Here is a 20,242-nt window from a genome sequence, read left to right as displayed (position 1 = left end):
ATTGTCTCTCTCTTAATACTTACACATACAGTATGGTTAGAAAATGAGCAGGCCTAAATAAGATAAAATTACGTTGAATAAATAATTTTAATACAAACTTGCCTTTAACAAAAGAATATTTAATATGCTTCATGATGTTTTGATCCGCCCCTCTCTATTTCTCTGTTACTGTGTTTCTTCACAGGGCTGCGACTGTTGAGTCCATCCCACTTGGACAGACAAAAACATTTAAGTTTCATCCTATTAGGGGGCGATATGTCAACATTTTTATACCTGGACGCAGTGAATATCTCACACTGTGTGAGGTTGAGGTGTTTGCAGGTGAGTAATAAAAGGAGAGACACATGGTGTGTAGACATTTGTACTATATGTACTGTTTATACTATGTGTACATTGCCTTAATGATTTTTGTTCTGTTTTCATTGCCAGATTAAGTGGAATGAGATGAAGTTACACCACAGTCCACTGATCCTATGAGCAAAATACCAAACTACTGTTTTCTGAGCAATACTAATATTGCACTTTTTCATTGTTTTCATTTTACCTGTGCACCTTTTATCCTTAAGATAAAAGATAAGTTTCAGTGCACATTCAGTAAAGGAATGAAATGGATCTTAAAATGTACCCATCTTTTACCCTTCTTTGTTTATCTTTGCTTTCTACATGAATAAATTACTACAGCATTGCATGTTCATTGCATGTTTCATGATCAAAAAATATCCTTTAGATATTTACAATGAGGAGGAGGTGTAGTGTTACATAACTACCCATCTAGGGTTGAGAGGAACAAAGAATTTCATCTTTCAAAAAAGAGAAGAAAAAAAAAGAAACATGGAGAGAACGAGGATGTCCAACCTTCTGTCCCAGAATCAACAACACAACCACAAATTCAACCAATATTAACTTTTCATTTTCTGTTATAAAGAGTAAAAAAAAAAAAAAATAATAATAATAATGAAAATAGCTTCAGGGAAGAGCCTGGTCAAAATAACAAACAAACCAAAAAACTAACCCAGAAATCTATCTAAATTACCTGGAGAAAAATAATCCAGACAAATAAATTGCATAACGCTTCCCTCTCTCCCTGTTTAACCATAAAGAGGAAAAAAGGATTACAAACGAAAATGGCACCCTCCACTTACATTCCCCAAAACAAGAAAGAACCATCCAATCGCCTCCAGCTGGTCAGTCAGAGCACCTATTATGAGAGAACAAAAACATACATCTGAACACAGCACAAAATATACAGACATAAATACATAACACAACACTATTGTCACGTTTCAGTTTGTGTTTGGACTTTCTCTTTGTATTTCGATCAGTTCCTTTGTTCATTTTCCCGCCAAAAGAAAGAATAAAAGCACATTCCCATATCCAGTTTTGACTGAAGACATTCACAGTTTGTTTGGTGAATACTGTACCTGCAGGATTTAAAAAGTAGGCTAAGGAAAACCATAAATTAAATAAAGACTCTAACCCCCGGTTCCACAGACAAGGCTTAAGCTAGTCCTAGACTAAAATGCATGTTTGAGCTGTTTTAAATGAAAGCAACTTGCGCTGACATATTCTAAAACATGTCAGTGCCATTGTTTTGTCTCAAGAAGCACACCAGTAATATTTTTTTCTAGGGCACTTTTATAAAGGTGCCCTAATTGAACTAAGGTCTAATCCAGACTTCGTCTAAGCCCTGTCTGTGAAACCGGGCCTAAGACTTTAAGACGTCCCTAGAATAGAATTTCTACACTACAATTACCAAATAAATAAAAAATAAGAATACAAGTTTAATGCTGAATTAACCAAGACTTAGTAGATCTCTTAAAAACTTGGAGCAGATTTTAAATAATCAGGTAACAAATTCCAAAATTTTGCACCCTTCACAGAGAAGACAGTCTGAGCAAAATATATTTTACAAAATGAAATTGGTATAAATGGATGTTTTAAAATATAAAATTTTACAGTGGCCACTAAAAGCCGCTCTGGCAGATCTGCTGCACCACTGCAATCTCTCAAAAAAATTACATAAGGCTGAGGGGCAAGACCAGTTAAACATTTGATTTACATAGAGATGAACAAAATGAGCAAGGTTTAGAATCATATATTTACTTAAGATATGACAATGATTTCTTATTTGCTTCCTATCCAAAGTTTTCAAGGCCCGGTTATAAAGACATTCAATCTGTTTAATTACAAACTAGTAAGTCTGAGATCAAATTATCAATCCATATGTGTAACGGTTGCACCGGTCCTCCTTCCCTCGCGACACTCTGGACTCCATTTCCCATCATCCCTCTTGGTTCTCACCTGCACTCAGTCAGCCATCACCCACACCTGCCACTGATTCAGCTCATCAAGACACACATATAGGCTGTGTCCGAAAGAACCTATTCTCATGAGAATGCGTATCAATAGTACTCGAGTGTAATCTCAGTTTTGGCATGCGTATGATACGCAGTTTTTCGCGTGCATATGATACGCACTTTATGGCATACAATAGGCATGCACCCCACACCACTAATGCTACCCAAGACTACCAAGCGTATCATATGCACGGGAAAAACTTTGTATCATATGCACGCCAAAACTCATTTTAGCATATCTATTCTACGAGATTACACTATTGATACGCAATCTCCTGTGAATGGGTTGGTCCGAAAACTGGAAAATGCTGCCTTTGGAGGACACATTTCAAGGTAGGAAGGCATCAAGGCACGTCCAAATCCAATGTTAGCTTCACTTCCTGTTTCCTGAGATACCTTCATCTGATCGATTTTTGAAGGCAGCATAGATGAAGCCTTTGCTGCCTTTGATATCCCACAATCCTGTGCTTCCATTCTGTGACAGTTCAGCTAGAAAAATAAAGATGCCGTCCGAAATTTGCGTTTGCTGGTCAGTTTGTGTGTAAATGTATGTTTTTGACTAACATTTTCCACTTTTGATGTAATTTCCAGCGAGAAATTACTACTGTAGTAATATTTGTTTAGTTCTCACCAAAGCTTGCGCTATTTTGCGGTAGATCATTAAACTGTCCGAAATCAGTTTCGTGAGGTGCCTTCACGCACAAACGCTGCCTTACAAGTCATTGCCTGACAGGGCAGCGAGGCAACAAGTCAGCTGCCTAGGTTTTTCGGATGCAGCCACAGTATAAGCACTCACCCTCATTTGCTGTGTCTCATTTTGAAAGGCTGCGTCCTCTGGAGGTCACATTTGAAGGCTGTATACATCATCGAGGCAGTCTCATTTGGCCAGAGGAGAACTGGCACCCCGACTAAGCCTGGTTTCTCTCAAGGTTTTTTTCTCCATTTAAACACCTATTTGCCACTTGTCTGCCACCTGATGTCACCTGATGGAGTTTGGGTTCCTTGCCGCTGTCGCCTTTGGCTTGCTTAGTTGGGGACACTTGACATTTGACTTGACATTTGATATTCAACAGTGCTTTGATCTGCCTGCATTGACACTATTCTTTAAGAGCTGCTGTGCAGCCAAATAATGTACCAGTTATCAATGTAAAGCTGCTTTGACACAATCTACATTGTAAAAAGCGCTATATAAATAAAGGTGACTTGACTTGACTTGACTTAAGAAAAGTGTCCATTAGAGTGCAAAGTAAGAATGAAATGACAGTATTTTACACCTCACGAGAAATAACAGTCAATTTATTACAGTTACTTTTCTTAAATAAGACGTCCTTGATGACGTATGCAGCCTTCAAATGCAACCTCTGGAGGACGCAGCCTACAAATGGGCCGCAGCTCCTGTCTGGTCTCATCACTCTCTGAGTGGATACATACCCAGCTCTCACCTCGATCATCATCATCTTCCTTGCATCGACAATCTTCATTCCTCTATACATGCAAAAGACAAAGAGACTTTCTATTACCAAGTGGTGACTCAGTGACTTTCTCTGATACAGTTGGCTTACCTGATTCATTCATTGTGTTTGCATGATATAATAAAGTACCAATATCTGTGAATCTGTTATCCCCTCTTCTGTTTGTGTCTGTATGACATATGGGAAAATATTTTAAAAACAACAAAGCATGATCAAATGCTAAACAATTTCTTTTTTTTTGCATATATATATATATATTTTTTTTTTAACATGGCTTTTAAAAGTTCTATAACCTCCACTTTAATTCTAATATTTAAAGACAGGAAGTTCTAGAGGTTTGTTTCATAGACTTTTTTGGTTTTAAAACACACATCTGGGTGAACCAACTGTGGATTGAATCCGTGAACTCTACTGTCACGATCACTGTCTGTTCCTGGACTCCATTTCCCATAATCCTCCCTTCCAATCACCTGCACACTCCACACCAATCACCAAGTGCCACACACACCTGCAAATCATTACCTGGACTATAAAAGACACACACACACACACCCTTTGCGAAGTCTTGATTTGCCCCGGTGATCACTTCTGAGCGTTTTCTTGTGGATTGTTATACCGTTACCGATTGGACTGTTTATCTCTTGTGATTCTCTGCCGCCTGACTGTGCCCTCATTGACTTCTTTGGCTATGGATTAAACGAACCATTGAAGGACTACTTACTTATTAATGGTCCCCGAGGGTCGTTCGTGGAATTTCTGGACTTTGCTCTGCTTACTGTTGGTTCACTGTTTACTGTGGGTGTCGCGGAGGAACGCGACACCTCGTTCCCCCATGTAATGGCTGCCTCTAAAGAGAGCATTCACAAAATGGCGGCCACAACATCATCACATCATGTCTCTGCTGATCTTCCAGAGCCAAGTCAAGTCTCCGTTGATCCTCTAGAATTACATCACGTCTCTGGATCTGTTTGGGAGCGGAGTGGGTTGCGTTCCAGTGTGGCTGATCCACCGCTGACTTCAGCACGAGCGGCTGGCATTCCTAAGCCTCCGCCGGCCGCTTCGCACTCAAGCCCGCTGGCCGCTACGCCCTCAAGCTCGCCGGTTGCCACGCCCTCAAGCTCGCCGGTTGCCACGCACTCAAGCTCGCCGGTTGCCACGCACTCAAGCTCGCCGGTTGCCACGCACTCAAGCTCGCCGGTTGCCACGCACTCAAATTCTCTGGATGCTATGGACAAGATGGCCGCTTTGCCAGTGCCCACGGGCAAGATGGCCGCCCCGCCAGTGTCTGGGAACATAGGGGTCGTTCCAGCCAGTGAGTCCACTCCAGAACCAGCTCCAGTCCGCGAGTCCGCTCCAACCCGTGAGCCCGCTGCAGCGCCCTCAGAGGAGGTAGGCATAGAGCCACCGCCTCAACCATGTAAACGGAGGAGGAGGAGGAAGAAGGCTTCCTCCATCCCTCAAGGCCCGGAGGCCTTCCCAGAGCCCGCTGTAGGCCCGGAGGCCGTCCCAGAGCCCGCTGTAGGCCCGGAGGCCGTCCCAGAGCCCGCTGTAGGCCCGGAGGCCGTCCCAGAGCCCGTTGTAGGCCCGGAGGCCGTCCCAGAGCAGCCCGCTGCCGTCCCAGAGCAGTCCGCTCTTCCTGATACGGCCACGGAGGCCGGCGCCGAGCTCCTCGCCCTGCCGGCGCCACCCGAGCTCCTCGCCCTGCCGGCGCCACCCGAGCTCCTCGCCCTGCCGGCGCCACCCGAGCTCCTCGCCCTGCCGGCGCCACCCGAGCTCTTCGCCCTGTCGGCGCCACCCGAGCTCTTCGCCCTGCCGGCGCCACCCGAGATCCTTACCCACGAAACCGCCACGGCCTCCGTTGAATTCCCCAAGAACTTTTTGGGGGGGGGCCATATACCTGAGGGTGGGGAGCTTGTGGGTGGGGACCCTGCACGGCCGCGATCATCAGCGGCCTCCGAATTGCTTGAGCTTGCGGGTGGGGACCTTACACGCCCACGGTCTTCAACCGCCTGTGAACTGCTGTGGCCGGCTACGGACCCTGACCTGCCGTGGGCGCCCAAGCTACCTGACCTACCGTGGCCGCCTAAGCCACCTGACCTGCCGTGGTTGCCCAAGCCACCTGACCTGCCGTGGGTGCCCAAGCCACCTGACCGGCCGTGGTTGCCCAAGCCACCTGACCGGCCGTGGTTGCCCAAGCCACCTGACCCGCCGTGGTTGCCCAAGCCACCTGACCCGCCGTGGGTGCCCAAGCCACCTGACCCGCCGTGGTTGCCTAAGCCACCTGACCCGCCGTGGCTGCCCGTGGCACCTGACCCGCCGTGGCTGCCCGTGGCACCTGACCCGCCGTGGCTGCCCGTGGCACCTGACCCGCCGTGGCTGCCCGTGGCACCTGACCCGCCGTGGCTGCCCGTGGCACCTGACCCGCCGTGGCTGCCCGTGGCACCTGACCCCCCGTGGCTGCCCGAGTTCCTGGACCTGCATTGGAGACCCCGTTCCCGTCTGCCAACAGGTCTCCAATGTACCCACCCCCCCTCCCTATCTGTGCCATTTACGCCGCGAGGACGCGCCTTCCGGAAGGGGGCGTTATGTCACGATCACTGTCTGTTCCTGGACTCCATTTCCCATAATCCTCCCTTCCAATCACCTGCACACTCCACACCAATCACCAAGTGCCACACACACCTGCAAATCATTACCTGGACTATAAAAGACACACACACACACACCCTTTGCGAAGTCTTGATTTGCCCCGGTGATCACTTCTGAGCGTTTTCTTGTGGATTGTATTTCTGTTGCCATTGGACTGTTTATTGGACTGTGTTTGTTTGCCGCCTGCCTCGACCATTGCCTGTCCCTGTTTGTGTCTCTGCCTTTGCCCTGTCTACTCTGTAAGTACTTTTAATAAACAAGCTGCAAATGGATCCTCACGCATTCGACCCATCATTACATCTACGAATTCTACATTATAAATGTCTTTACTGTCACTTTTGATCAATTTAATGCATCCATGCTGAATAAATGTATTAATATCCTTTTTAACAGGAAATGAAGCAGAAGAACCAGGAGATGAAGGTGCTAATGGACCAGATGAGGAACCTCCTGTGGGACGTCAGTGCCTTGCTCACCATGCGTAAATGACCACTGTTCACTTCCTAGTAAACATCTGACCATCTTTGGTCTTCTCATGTGGATAGCAGCGGACGGCAGACTGCCTTTCGTTCACTGCTCGTTCATCTTGACAAATGAGATCAGACTCAGCTGCTCTTTGTGGGTAACACTTTAGAATACTGATCCTTCATTAATGAATAACTACACAGGAACAAATGAGTAATGCATTATTAACACTCTAGTAACTACTATTAACTACCAAGAAACTCTGATTAGTTTGTACAGTAATTGCTTCTGATGTATTTGGTAACACTTAAGTAATTACTAGTGGGTTACCATGATCTTCACTGTAGAATACTTGGTAGTTCCTTTAGAATTATGTAGTAACTTTTGAGTTATTACTATCCAATACTTTACAAAAACCTCAAAAGTTTACAATGGCGTCTGTAGTTACTAGAGAGTTGTCATGTTTCTCACTACTGATCCAAATAATTAATTCCTTCTGAAGGATTTGGTAATACTTCAGTCATTACTAGTGGGTTACCATGATCTTCACTTTAGAATTAATTATACATTATGCATCATTCATCAATTATGAACCTGTATATAGAAGTTCTTAGTAGTTCACTGCTCTTGCAGTGCATTGCGCACCGGACCTATCGTAGTAGGAAGTAATGCTAAAGCCATGCTGATGATGTTGTTGGTATGACTGAGCTTGGTAAATAATAATGTTTACACTATGGTCTTTTCAGTGATGTGTTTCACACTCTTGCTTCTCAGGTGTGTGTGTGTGTGTGTGTGTTTCCCTGAGCTCTGCACTCCTGATTGATGAGTAATGATGCTGAAAATTCAGCTTTAAACACAGGAATAAATTACATTTTACAATAAATTTACATAGAAAAGAGCAATTTTACATTGTAATAATATATCACTGTTTTTACTGTATTTTTGATCAGATAAATACAGCATGGTGAGCAGAAGAGACTTCTTTCAAAAACATTAAAGAGCCAAATGAGCCATACTTTTGTCCAAAATTCACATTTCATTTGCCAATTAACCTAAGGGCAGGGGACTAAGTATGTGCTAATGATGTATGGCATCCTGTGCTGGTTTAATTTCCCCTGTCAGACCTTCCTCTCTGTCAGACGCACCGCTGTATACACATCTAAGATGACCCAGCTCTCACCTCCAGTGTGGTGAGTACAATCTTATCCACGGAGGAGAAGTACGCCTCCCAGAGCATCTGTGTTCGCTGTCTCAGAGCCAGCACCCTGTCAATGCCCACCGCCCGCACCGTAGACGGGACCTGAGGGAACAGAGTGACAGAACTCAATGATGTAAGTCCAAAACCTCAGTGTCGAGTTTCTACCTGTCGACCACCTCCACAAACTCTCTCAGACACAAATGTGCTGCAGTGACAAAAGTCTGTTGCACTGATACTACATCTGAAGCTATTTAAATTTACTGTAAAGCAAAAGTACTGTAGTCTACTAAACATTTATTTTATTCAAAATATATTTTACAAAATTTATCTAAAAAATGCTATAAAATCAAACCCATGTGTCTAACCAAGTTGTAGATAGTAGTAGTATCACAAGTTGATATCACAAATATTGAAGTTCCCGGGAGATTTTCTTTAAGTGTTGTACCAAACATAGTCACCGGGTGTCTCCCACATTCTATTTAATGAGTTCTCCTGTCACTATTTAATAAAATTTCTCTCAATATCACCTTTCTAACGATATTGTGATATGAAACATGACAACTCCTGCTAAAAGGAATTTAAGTGCTGTTTTCATGATAATGTAATGTCTGATTTTAAAATGGTTTTCACAGGATAAATACTGAGGGTGTGAGCCTTCTAATGAGACTTAATTTATGATGATTAATAAAATATGTGATAGGAAAAAAGGCAATAAAAAAAGAGCGGCAAACGTCCCGCTAACAGGATGCTAACAGTTAAGAAGTTAACGAAATTGTTTTATAAATGGATTTGATAGTAAATATGTATTTGATATTACAATGTTTTTCTATATTCCTATCATGGAAAGAGAAATGATATATATATATATATATGTGCAGATCTGTCTGACCCTGCAGTAACTCCATGAGAACAGTGTTCTTCACAGAGATATAAACCTCAGGTAGGCACTGACAAAAGCTCAGTAAATCATTTGACACAAACTATCACTAAGCCAAATGTGTTTTATTTATCAGTCTTCTGTTGCGTTTCTAGAAAGTTTTCCTGACTGGAGATGGTTACCTCAATCTAGGTGATTTTGGGAGCTCAAAAGCATTGGAAAGGTGAGAAATAAAACAGTATCAGGATTTTTGTTAAACTTGATTTTTCTTGGCATTATCATTTTAAGATTGCATGTTTGTTTTTTCTTTCTCAGCACTGATGTATATGCAAAATCAGTTTTGGGTGCAGATCTCTATGTAAGCTGCGAAGCTTTGGAAAAAAAAAAAATCCAAAGGTATGCTTTTCATAAATAATAGATTAACACAGATACGAATGAAGGATGTGTTAGATATGTGTCCCATTTACATGAACATGAAATACTAATATGCCCATAATTATAAAGTGCTTGTTTTTCCAAATTGTTTAACCAAGTCTTTGGTTGAAGGCTGATTATTATTAATGCAATGCAATGTAATGCAAATCAATGCAAAAAAAAAAAAAAAAAAAAAAAAAATGAATTTATTGAATTGAATTTATTAACTGGTTGTTTATGGACTTTTTAGTGACATACAGTCATTGGGATGGATTCTCCATGATATTTGCATGCTGTATATTTTTATTATTGTCAATCACTGTATTAAATCATACATATGTAAAATACAAAAGAGCTTACCCCGAAATGTGTAATATATATATTCTAATACAAAAACTATGCTGAACTAAAGTTCCTGGGAGAGTTTAATAATACTGAAAGATACTGACAAACTATATATTTTTAAATGTCCTTTACAATTGTACAGTGACCTCTTGTGGAGAATCCAGAAAATGGTTTTCTTTTAATAAAGCTTGTATCTTAAGCATACTGTAAAGCAGCTTTAGGACTTCTGAGTGCAGTCTTCATCATTTCATAGTGAAAGATTCCCAGGAGATTTACCAGAAGAGACAGGGAAAAATGATCCAGAAAAGGTCAAATCCAGAGTCCTCAAGTCACATCACGCATCACGATCTTAGCAATGTCTTGGAGGAAAAAAAAAAAAAAAAAAGAAAAAGAAAAAAAAAGAGAGAGGAAATACTAAAGAAAAGAAAAGAAGTATCATGAGTCAGTGAAAAAAGGTTTTGCAGAAGTGTCTAAGATGTTGTACTGATCCAAACAATCTGTGTGTATGAGGTTTTTGTGATCATTCTATATGTCTGCTATACATAAGATTGTGTCTCCATAACATACAGGTGGCAGGTTTGTTAATGGACTTGTTTTAATGTTTTACCAGTAGTTGAAGTATTAATTTTTGGTTTGTTTTAGATTTCTGTTTTTAGTGATATATGGGGAAATGAAAAAGTCAAACCTGACCTGATTCTGAAATATTCCAAAAGAAATATTCTCACTACTTCTGCAAATAACCTTTCCTGTATTATTCAAATGTATTCTTAATTGCTCTTTCATTAATCATGATACACTGAGCATATTTTACAAATCATTTATTTACTATACTTTATTTCACTGGCTCAGAGAATTGTGTGGGGCTTTAATAAACATGTAGCAAAACAAACAAAAAAAACTGTTGTTTCTGCAATTGAATGCATAAATAAATTGATATGGAAAAAAGTACTATTAACTGAAGGTTTACATGGGAAACCTTGGTCAAAAATAAAAACTATCAAAGTCTACTATTAATGAAAAATATTAAAAAGTTTAAGAAGTTATTGCAAAGTTTAGTGATGAAGTGAAGAGAGAGTCACAGAAGAGACTATGAACAGAAATTTACAGAGGTGATCCATTTTATTGGATTTAAAAAAATTAAGAAATATTTTTTAATGTATAATATATATATATATATATATATATATATATATATATATATATATATATACAGTTGTGCTCAAAATGATTCATACCCTTGGTAAATGTGACCAAAGAAGGCTGTGAAAATAAATCTGCATCGTTAATCATTTTTATTTTTTATTTTAAAAATCTACAACAATCCAAACTTTCATTGGAGAATAATAATTTTAAATGGGGGGAAAATCTCATTATGAGAGAAATGTTTTTTTCTTTAATACACACTGCTCACAATTAATCATACCCTTTTATTCAATACTTTTTGCAACCTTCTTTTGCCAAGATAACAGCTCTGAGTCTTCTCCTATAATGCCTGATGAGGTTGGAGAACACCTGACAAGAGATCAGAGACCATTCCTTCATGCAGAATCTCTCCAGATCCTTCAGATTCCAGATCCATGTTGGTATTTCTTCTCTTCAGTTCACTCCACTCATTTTCTTTAGGGTTCAGGTCAGAGAACTGGGATGGCCATGACAGAAGCTTGGTTTTGTGCTCAGTGACCCATTTTTGTGTTGGTTTTGATGTTTGTTTTGGATCATTGTCCTGTGGAAGATCCAACCACAGCCCATTATAAGAGTTCTAGCGGGGACAGTCAGGTTTTGATTTTTTATCGGTTGGTATTTGATAGAATCCATGATGCCATGTATCTGATCAAGATGTCCAGGACCTCCAGCAGAAAAATAGGCCCACAACATTAAAGATCCAGCAGTATATTTCATTGTACACATGGGGTACTTTTTATCCCTGTGTGCACCAAACCCATCTTAAGTGTTTGCTGCTAAAAAAGCTAATTTTTTGTTTCATCTGACTCATTTGGTTGGGAGGGCCTTAATTCAACAATAAATAGAGCATCATTTCTGAGCACAGTGTTATTCAACTAGACACTCTTCACCGACTGCTGGTGTGTATTAATATTCATATCTATATTTAATAGCACATTTTTGCTTTGAAATGTTTTGACAGGACATAATATTTCTTATATGAATAATATATTGGATAAATAATAAATATAGCAATTGTTTATAAAAAAAATACTATTAATTACATTTATTTATTATATAAAAATTATATGCATATTTTGTTTAAAAGCAGATAACTGCTGAATTGTGAAGGTCTTCTGTGAGGTTGATACATTGAATTCCAGGTGAGTTGAATGTTTATGCACTCTCTACACCAGGGTAATGTTATAATTGGAATGTAAAAAAAAGTAAAGTTTTTAAATCAATTTGGTATCACTTTCACTAGTGATGAATTTACAAAACTCACACTTGTAACACATCTCACTTAAAAGGACTTTATGCTACTTATGTTTCCTTTCACAAAACTATTATATCAGATTAAATGTCACGTTCGTACTTTGCAAAAACACAAAATGATAAATCAAGTGAGTTTGTTGATAATTGAGAGCAGCTAGATTAATTAATAACAACTGTTCTGACATAAAGAAGGCCTTGTTAGTGAAGAATCTGTTAGTTTTTTGAGAGCATGATATGCACTGGAGGTTTTACTAATAAAATTACATTTTGGTTGGACAATTCAAGTTGTAAAGATATAGTATATAGTAGCCTAGAAGTGTCTTGTTGCACTCACTGCAATTCAATAATGACAAAAGAACATTCAACAAGAATCTGTTTGACAAGACAAGTAGTTGATGTCACTTTGTAAAGAAAGATTTACATACGTATTACACGCGCATACGTGTTCTTATACAGAGCACTCGCGCCAAACGTGCATTCCTATCCACCTTATTTTTATAGTTTACTGCACTGTGATATTCTTCTCATTATTTTCCTAAATTGGAAGTCTCGCACATTCACAGAGATACCTTAAATCTGCATTGACAAATAAGGTGGATAGACTAAAATAAATTGAAAATTATTCCTTCATATGCTGAGATGAGGTGATGTGTTGTTATGTCTTATATCAGGATGGCCATACGAGTGATTTTGTTTCTAACACTTACTGGACTGTGCGTCACTGATTCCAAAGGTACGTTTAGAATAATACAAGTAAAAATGCCTGGATTTAAAAATCTGTAACCATTGTGTATCATTACATATCAGTCAGATTAATTTATTAAAATTATAGGCTGAAACATGGTAATTTAAAGCTTGTGATTTATTTACGAAGAAACAGGGAATCTTGCTCTTGGAGCCACAGCTGTCCAGTCTTCCACATACGATGGATTAACAGCTGCTCAAAATGCTGTCGATGGCAACAGGAATTCAATTTACAGTGGTAGTTCATGCAGTCATACTACTTGGGACAGGGACCCCTGGTGGAGAGTTGACTTATTGGAAGTCTACGAGGTAACCAGTGTTAGCATCACTAATTGTGGAGATTGTTGTCCAGAGAGAATAAATGGTGCTCAGATCCGTATCGGCAACAGCCTGGAAAATAATGGCAACAATAATCAGCTGTAAGTATTGTCTCTCTCTTGATACTTACACAAATGGTTAGAAAATGAGTAAATAAGATAAAATTACTTTGAATACATTATTTTAATACAAATTTGCCTTTGACAGAAATATGTTTTTGATGCTTCATGCCGTTTTGATACATCCCTCTCTATTTCTCTGTTACTGTGTTTCTTCACAGGGCTGCGACTGTTGTGTCCATCCCACTTGGAGACACAAAAACATTTGAGTTTAAGCCTATTAGGGGGCGATATGTCAACATTTTTATACCTGGACGCAGTGAATATCTCACACTGTGTGAGGTTCAGGTGTTTGCAGATGAAAAATAAAAGGAGAGAGGCATGGTGTGTAGACATTTGTACTATATGTACTGTTTATACTATGTGTACATTGCCTTAATGATTTTTGTTCTGTTTTCATTGCCAGATTAAGTGGAATGAGATGAAGTTACACCACAGTCCACTGATCCTATAAGCAAAATACCAAACTACTGTTTTCTGAGCAATACTGCTTTTGCTTTTTTTTTTAAATTACTTTTATTTTACCTGTGCACCTTTTATCCTTAAGAGCCATTTCAGTAAAAGAGATTAGATTTTTTTTTAAAAATGCACCTGTTTCTCAACCCCAGTTTGATCCAGGGGGTTGTGTATTTACCCATCTTTGTTTATCTTTGCTTTCTACATGAATAAATTACTTCAGCATTGCATGTTGTATTTCATGCTTCTGGATCAAAAAGGCTCATTTAGATATTCACAATGAGGAGGAGGTGTAGTGTTACATAGCTACCCATCTAGGGTTGAGGAGCTGGTAACAACTTTTCGAAAAAAAAAAAAAAAAGTCAATCATAGAGAGAACGGGGATATCCAACTTTCTGTCCCAGAATCACACAGTGTCTTTTAAGTGTCTTATTCTGACAAATGTTTTAGAATTTGTACTTGCCTGCAAGTTTGTCTCTGTAGTATTCAAAGACAGAAAGTGATAAAAAAAAAAGTGCAGGTCAGTGTTATTTATTTTAATATAAATAATACAAAATTAAAATAAAAATTAAAATAATTATTTTATTAAAAAATAATTGCATCTAGACAGTTTGACAAAACTGTAATTCTGTAATTCTGAGACCAAAACATCCATACTATTCCAGCAAAACATGTGACATAATGCAAACATCCTGATCACAAGATCACACATTAAGTATTCAATTACATGATGAGAATTTCCTGCACAAGCAACTTCTGTTCACAAGGAACAAGTAATGAATAAACTGATGTAATGTTTAACTTGAATGCACTTCAAATGCACTGCACTTCTGCAGTGAGGACCATCTCGCTCATACTGTGAGCTCACCATGTGAGACCACTGTGATATCATTGTGTTAAACTCTCATTCTGTTAGTTTAGTGTGAGTTCACTGTGACCTGAAATTTCTCTAATATTGGTCAGTTATATCACAAACATCATGTAGAAGTTCATATTTTTTTTCATCAACATAGTATATCAAAAAATGTATTTTTATTCTTTTCAGCCTGGTGTTGGCATTTGACACAAACATTTCTATTTGATAGATGCATTCAGATTCTGGTGTCGTTTTGGTGACTCATTTTCACTTTTTAACCTCTATTTCTTTTTCATCTTGAAAAGACCTGACACATCCTGAAACACAGAGAGCAATATGTCAATGCAATCAGTGTGATTACTGAAGCCAGGCGATTCTAGCCTGAGTTAGCAAGATGGCTGGTTCATATGTACCTGGCCATGTGCCAGTACTCTGGTAACACAGGGCCAGGCCACAGTGCATATTCCCATTAAAATATGATATGTGAGTGTATGTGAATAGCATTTAAAGAGACCACTCACCATTTCTTCAGTGTAACAATTCCACGCTGAGTCCAGAACTCAACCGTACAGCACAAATGGTTTGCTAGCAAATCGTCTCGGGTTATTTGTGTAACCCTGGTTCCGTGAATAGGGAACTAGACGCTATGTCATATGACGTTATGGGAACTGAGTAGAAGGGAGTTTCCCTTTCTCTCTTTCCCATAACGTCATATGACGTAGCGTTGACAGTTCCCATGAAAGGGAACCATCAGTATCCACGTTTTTCCAGTGTTGAGAAACAGGAAGTATAATGTCCCCCCGGTGAGCGACATTTGAACTGCCTCCTCTCAACCTGCTTCACAATGATCTCACATATTAATCACACTGTCAGTATCACAGTATGAGAATGGTGTGATGTCACTGTGATCATTGCTTGATCTCACGTGTTGACTGGGATGTCATTGTTCAGCATTAGTAAGTTTCACGAGTTCGCCTTCCCATTCAGTCTTAATAGTTAATGGTAAACGAACTTGGCCTCAAAGGAGGCTCAAACCCGAGGCTCAGAGCTAAATCCCCAAAAAGATATTTACAAGGACAGCAAGCTGGGCAGTCAACTAAGAGTAGTTCAGCAATAAGTACAGAAGACTTAAAGAATTTAATCCCTCTTCCCCCAAAGATGAGCAGAATATTGTTTGCTGTTGCTGCATTGGGAAAAAAATAAAAAAAATAAGGCAGCTTGTGCTGTGAATTTCCTGCGGGAGCTAAAAGAAAAAACGAAAGGGCTCCTGCAGGAACAGAGAGAGAAATCACTGCTGTGGCAGTGGGGAATAAAGTTTTAGTCTGATGCATACTAAAAGATTATTTTTGACGAGGGTAGAAGTCTCTGCTGCGGCAGTGACTTGATAGATATTTAGTCTGGGAAATCACTGCTGTGGCAGTGAGAAATAAAAGTTTAACTGGAGAGCCTGAAGGGAAACCCATGCTAGGTGGTCTCACACCACTTGAACAGAGATAGGCTGATGGAGCTTTTAGGGTGGAGGGGAAAATCGTGCAATTGCAGAGGAAAGAAGGAGAGCAGGTGGAGTTATTGATTCATGTGGTGCAGGTACGCAGCAACTACATTGTTGAATGGGTAATTGATGAGCTTGTGTATTTGTGACAGGTTTGAACTTAAGTCTGTTTGGAAAAAGGCTTTGGAACCAATGTTTCAAAGGAGATGGGAGTATTATTGTCGTTGACGAAGAGGGGATCAGCAGGAAATTACATTTTGGAACTTCTGTGGGCTAAAAATAAGGAAACGGACTGGTTAGGTTGGAGGGGCATGGGTAAATTAACAATGAAAATTAAATGGCTGCTCATTAACTGATCCGTTTTGCTATGCTTGATATTAAAGTGTCGTCGTATAATACTTGGAGATTGGAGAAAGACAAAGGTATCTGCGCTGTGAATCAAATTTTGAATTGCAAGTAGATTCGGAGCATCTGGAAAATTCGAAGAATGTGAGGATGAATAGAGTGTTGATTGTTCTGGTGGTGTTTTCTTAGTGATTTCCTGCAGAGGAAGAATAAGCATTTGCTTAATCCTGGGGTGCATGATGAGCTTGCATATGGATCCAATGTCCTAAATCTCTGAAAGGCAGAATTTGCGCAACTTATTAATGCACCAACAAGGCCAAATCCTAAAGTGCAACATAAATCAACCTTACTTATAACCTTAATTATAACGAATACTGCTCACAAAAACCTGTAAAGGGTAAAACCCTGTTTTATTTTTAAAAGTTATTTTAAACATTTTTTTTGCATGATTTATACTACAGTGATCTTAGAAGAGTAACTCTAATACAGGAAGTGGAACTGGCATGGGAATATTTTCAGTCAATTTTTCTGTCCATCTCTAATAAACATGTTCCCATTAAGAAGTTCAGGATCAGCGGTAGGGACATTCCCTGGTTTTCAGATAGTCTTTCAGAGTTAATTCATTTGAGAAATAAATCATGGGCTCAAGCCAGATTTTCAGACGCCCCTGCTGATTGGTTGAAATTTAAAACACTAAGGAATAAGTGCACATTGATGATTAGAAAGTCTTAATCAGACTTTTATTTAAAGTCAGTCACATAGAGTTTAAATAACCCCTCAAAATTCTGTTAATCAATTAAATCCTTGTCAGTGGTTGGAAATCTGGATGTGTTTGATTTTAAACCTGTTTCAGTAACTGAAGTTTGTAAAGCGTTGAAAGGCATTGACGACAAAACACCTATAGGCCCAGAAAACCTAGATCCTTATCTTTCAAAGGTGGCAGTGGATATTATTGCAGAGCCAATTACTCATACTTTTTAATCTTTTGTCGAATTCTATACCTAAAATTTGGAAAGCTGCTATGTTGTCCCATTATTTAAAGATGGTGATCCCTCAGACATGAACAACTACCGTCCGATCTCCAAGCTCTCAATCTTGGCCAAGGGTAGTTCTGAGCCGGAGTTGATGCAATATGGCGACAAATGTATGCAATTTTGGATGCAGCCTTAGTGTAAATAGAAACTATTGCTATTTAAACTTAATGTAAATAGAAACTATTGCTAAACTTAGTGTAAATAGCATCTATAGCAAAGAAAATATGCTATTTTCACTATTTTGTACATAGAATATAGCGTCAATCACTATTGCATTTAGTGCAAATAGCCTATATTTACTGAGCTTTACATAGTTCCTCTTATTTAATGAGAATGTAAACACAACCAAAAAGTACAAATGAACATTGCACAAATGAAAATTAATACTGTTTACTTTGAGCACACAACTTTTTTATACTGACATGAGAAACGATACTGTAGCACATTATTATATTGATCAGTAAATACTGTTGAACTGTACCTGAATACAACTTACTTGCCTGCAAGAACTTCACACTAACAAAGTGATTTGTTAAGGGATTGTCAGTTAATTTGCATTGTCAGATCATATAAGATAGTGGTCACCAAACTTTTTGAGCCCAAGTTCACTGTCTACGGGCCTGATGAAGGGCGAGATCGTCCTATTGAAGAGTTGAGAGAAAAAGACAGCCCAGATTGTACTTTCAACTTAAGGCATTTTATTTAGGCTAATTGTATTTGTGTTACATGAAATGCTTTGCTGCACAGATCCAATTCTCAGTACTCAATACTGCCACTTTTTTGCTGGATCGTGTATCAGTCAGGACCAATCCAAACCCAATACTGTGCACATTCAAGTTTGTGAAAAAATGTTAATTCTTCTTTACTTTGTTACCAGCTCCTCAACCCTAAAACATAAAAAAATGTTATAAAGCACCATAAAAGTTTTGGTGCACTATATTCCAAGTTTTCCAAAGCAATTCGATAGCTTAATGTGTGGGACAGATGAATATTTGTTGCTACCCTACTGAATTGTTGGTCAGCACTCCTTAACTGATGTTTCCAAAAATGTTTATGTTATGTCTTCATGTAGACAAGAAGCACAAAACTTTGTATTCCTCTTAGGAAACTTTAATAACTAATTTGAACAAGCAGGATAACATGCATGTACATGCTCAGCATTCTTTTCTCACTCTTCTCACTTACTTCCCATGTATATATATATAACTCAGGAAACTCGAGTGCCATCTAGTGGTGCATTAATGTAAGGACATCACATATTCCCCTCTTAGTTAAATAAATTTTTCTTTAGCCGACAATTGCCATGAAACAGAAATAAAGAACATAAAATCTGCAATGTATCAACAATTCCACATGTATATGAATGATACACTAAGCAACACATTAAATGAATGCAAAAGAGCATTTAAAATAATAAGCAATATGAACAAAACTACTATTCAGTACTTGAATTTTCATGTATGTGTATATTGAATTTTCGAGTATGTGTAATGTATGTTGCAAAATTCCATGTCAGTTTCTGTGACTAATGGACATAGTCCTTTAGCCAACCTGGCTCACGTCTTTGACGTCTCTCCCGTGGACAAGCATCAGAAGACACTGAATTTCCAGACAATGGAACATGAGAGGGAATCAAGTTTTCAGCATTGATGGTCAGTCCATTATCCAGCGCTTTAGTCGGCACGGGTGCAAGACACGATGCATGCCACTTCTTTCCATCATCCAAGAGGTAGGTGTAAGGGCCAACTTTTTTCCTAACCTCAACTGGAGGAGTGAATTTTGGATGGGTTTTTGGGACATGTACTGACTTTTTAATGCGCACTTTATCCCCTTTTTGGAAAGAAAAATGGCGCACTCGATGCTTGTGGTCAAAGCGAGATTTCATGACATCCTGATGTGATGAAACACGCTTCTGCAGTTGTTTAGGCTCATGACCAGAAGGTGAGGGTTTCAGGACATTGAGGCGGGTACGCATTTTCCTTCCATGAAGTAATTCGAAGGGGGAAACGCCTGTCACAGCATGAGGTGTAGCGCGATAGATCTGCAGGAAGTCAGTCACGGTTGTTTTCCATGGTGCTGATTGTAGGATTGCTGATTGAATTGTACTTTTGAGAACTCTGTGGAAGCGTTCAACAGCTCCATTTGCAGCAGGATGATACACTGATGTGCGAATGTGCTTAATGTCCCTCTCTTTCAGGAACGCAGCGAACTCTGGGCAAGTGAACTGAGGTCCATTATCACTGACCAGAGTGGTTGTTTTTCCCAAGGTGCAGAAGGTAAAGGAACAGGCTGGAGTGGAACAGCAGAGGCTTTCGCAGTTTTATCCAGAGAAAGGCATAACGGACAGGCAGTAATTTTCTCTGCCACAAGTATATCCATTTTGGGCCACCAATACATTTCGCGCAGGCGTTGTTTTGTTCTCACAATCCCCTGATGGCCCTCATGTGCAATGCGGACCAATGGCTCACGCAGTTCCCCAGGTACTACCAATCGAGACCCTCTAAACACAAAATCAGCTTGCACACTGAGCTCATGTCTGAGTTTGTAGTACAGGCGAAGAACAGGATCCAGAGCAGCAGAAGATGGAGGCCATCCACTCGCAATTTGTGTGCGCAGTGCAGAGAGTTCAGAACAGCGAGCCGAGGCAGCAGCAAACTCATCCTGG

The 20,242-nt window shown here is 39.6% G+C and overlaps 1 protein-coding gene and 1 long non-coding RNA gene across 11 annotated transcripts in view; one reads left to right on the top strand and one right to left on the bottom strand.

The window, feature by feature from the left end:
* si:ch73-359m17.2 (uncharacterized protein LOC799904 homolog) overlaps positions 1-20,242 on the top strand; it is a 119,654-nt gene that overhangs the window by 70,491 nt on the left and 28,921 nt on the right. Inside the window, exons 6-7 of one of the 10 annotated variants that reach the window (XM_051872561.1) lie at positions 185-321; positions 430-1,358. The exons of 6 other annotated variants lie outside the window; for them this stretch is intronic. In XM_051872561.1, the coding sequence (XP_051728521.1) occupies positions 185-321; positions 430-434 (142 nt within the window). In that variant the 3' untranslated portion in view covers positions 435-1,358. Of the gene's footprint in view, positions 1-184; positions 322-429; positions 1,359-13,555; positions 13,794-20,242 lie in introns of those variants that run through there. 3 more of the 10 variants (XM_051872572.1, XM_051872559.1, XM_051872560.1) reach the window with 3 other exon arrangements.
* On the bottom strand, positions 13,053-15,315 carry LOC127500938 (uncharacterized). The gene is made up of 2 exons (XR_007926476.1): positions 15,228-15,315; positions 13,053-13,347 (listed from the first exon to the last, which is right to left on the bottom strand). It is a non-coding gene; the product is annotated as an uncharacterized LOC127500938 (long non-coding RNA).

This window comes from Ctenopharyngodon idella, chromosome 19, assembly GCF_019924925.1.
Source record: "Ctenopharyngodon idella isolate HZGC_01 chromosome 19, HZGC01, whole genome shotgun sequence".
In the NCBI taxonomy this organism is placed as follows: domain Eukaryota; kingdom Metazoa; phylum Chordata; class Actinopteri; order Cypriniformes; family Xenocyprididae; genus Ctenopharyngodon; species Ctenopharyngodon idella.
The sequence above is the reverse complement of the archived record's forward strand: the minus strand, read 5'-3'. Positions and strand labels throughout refer to the sequence as shown.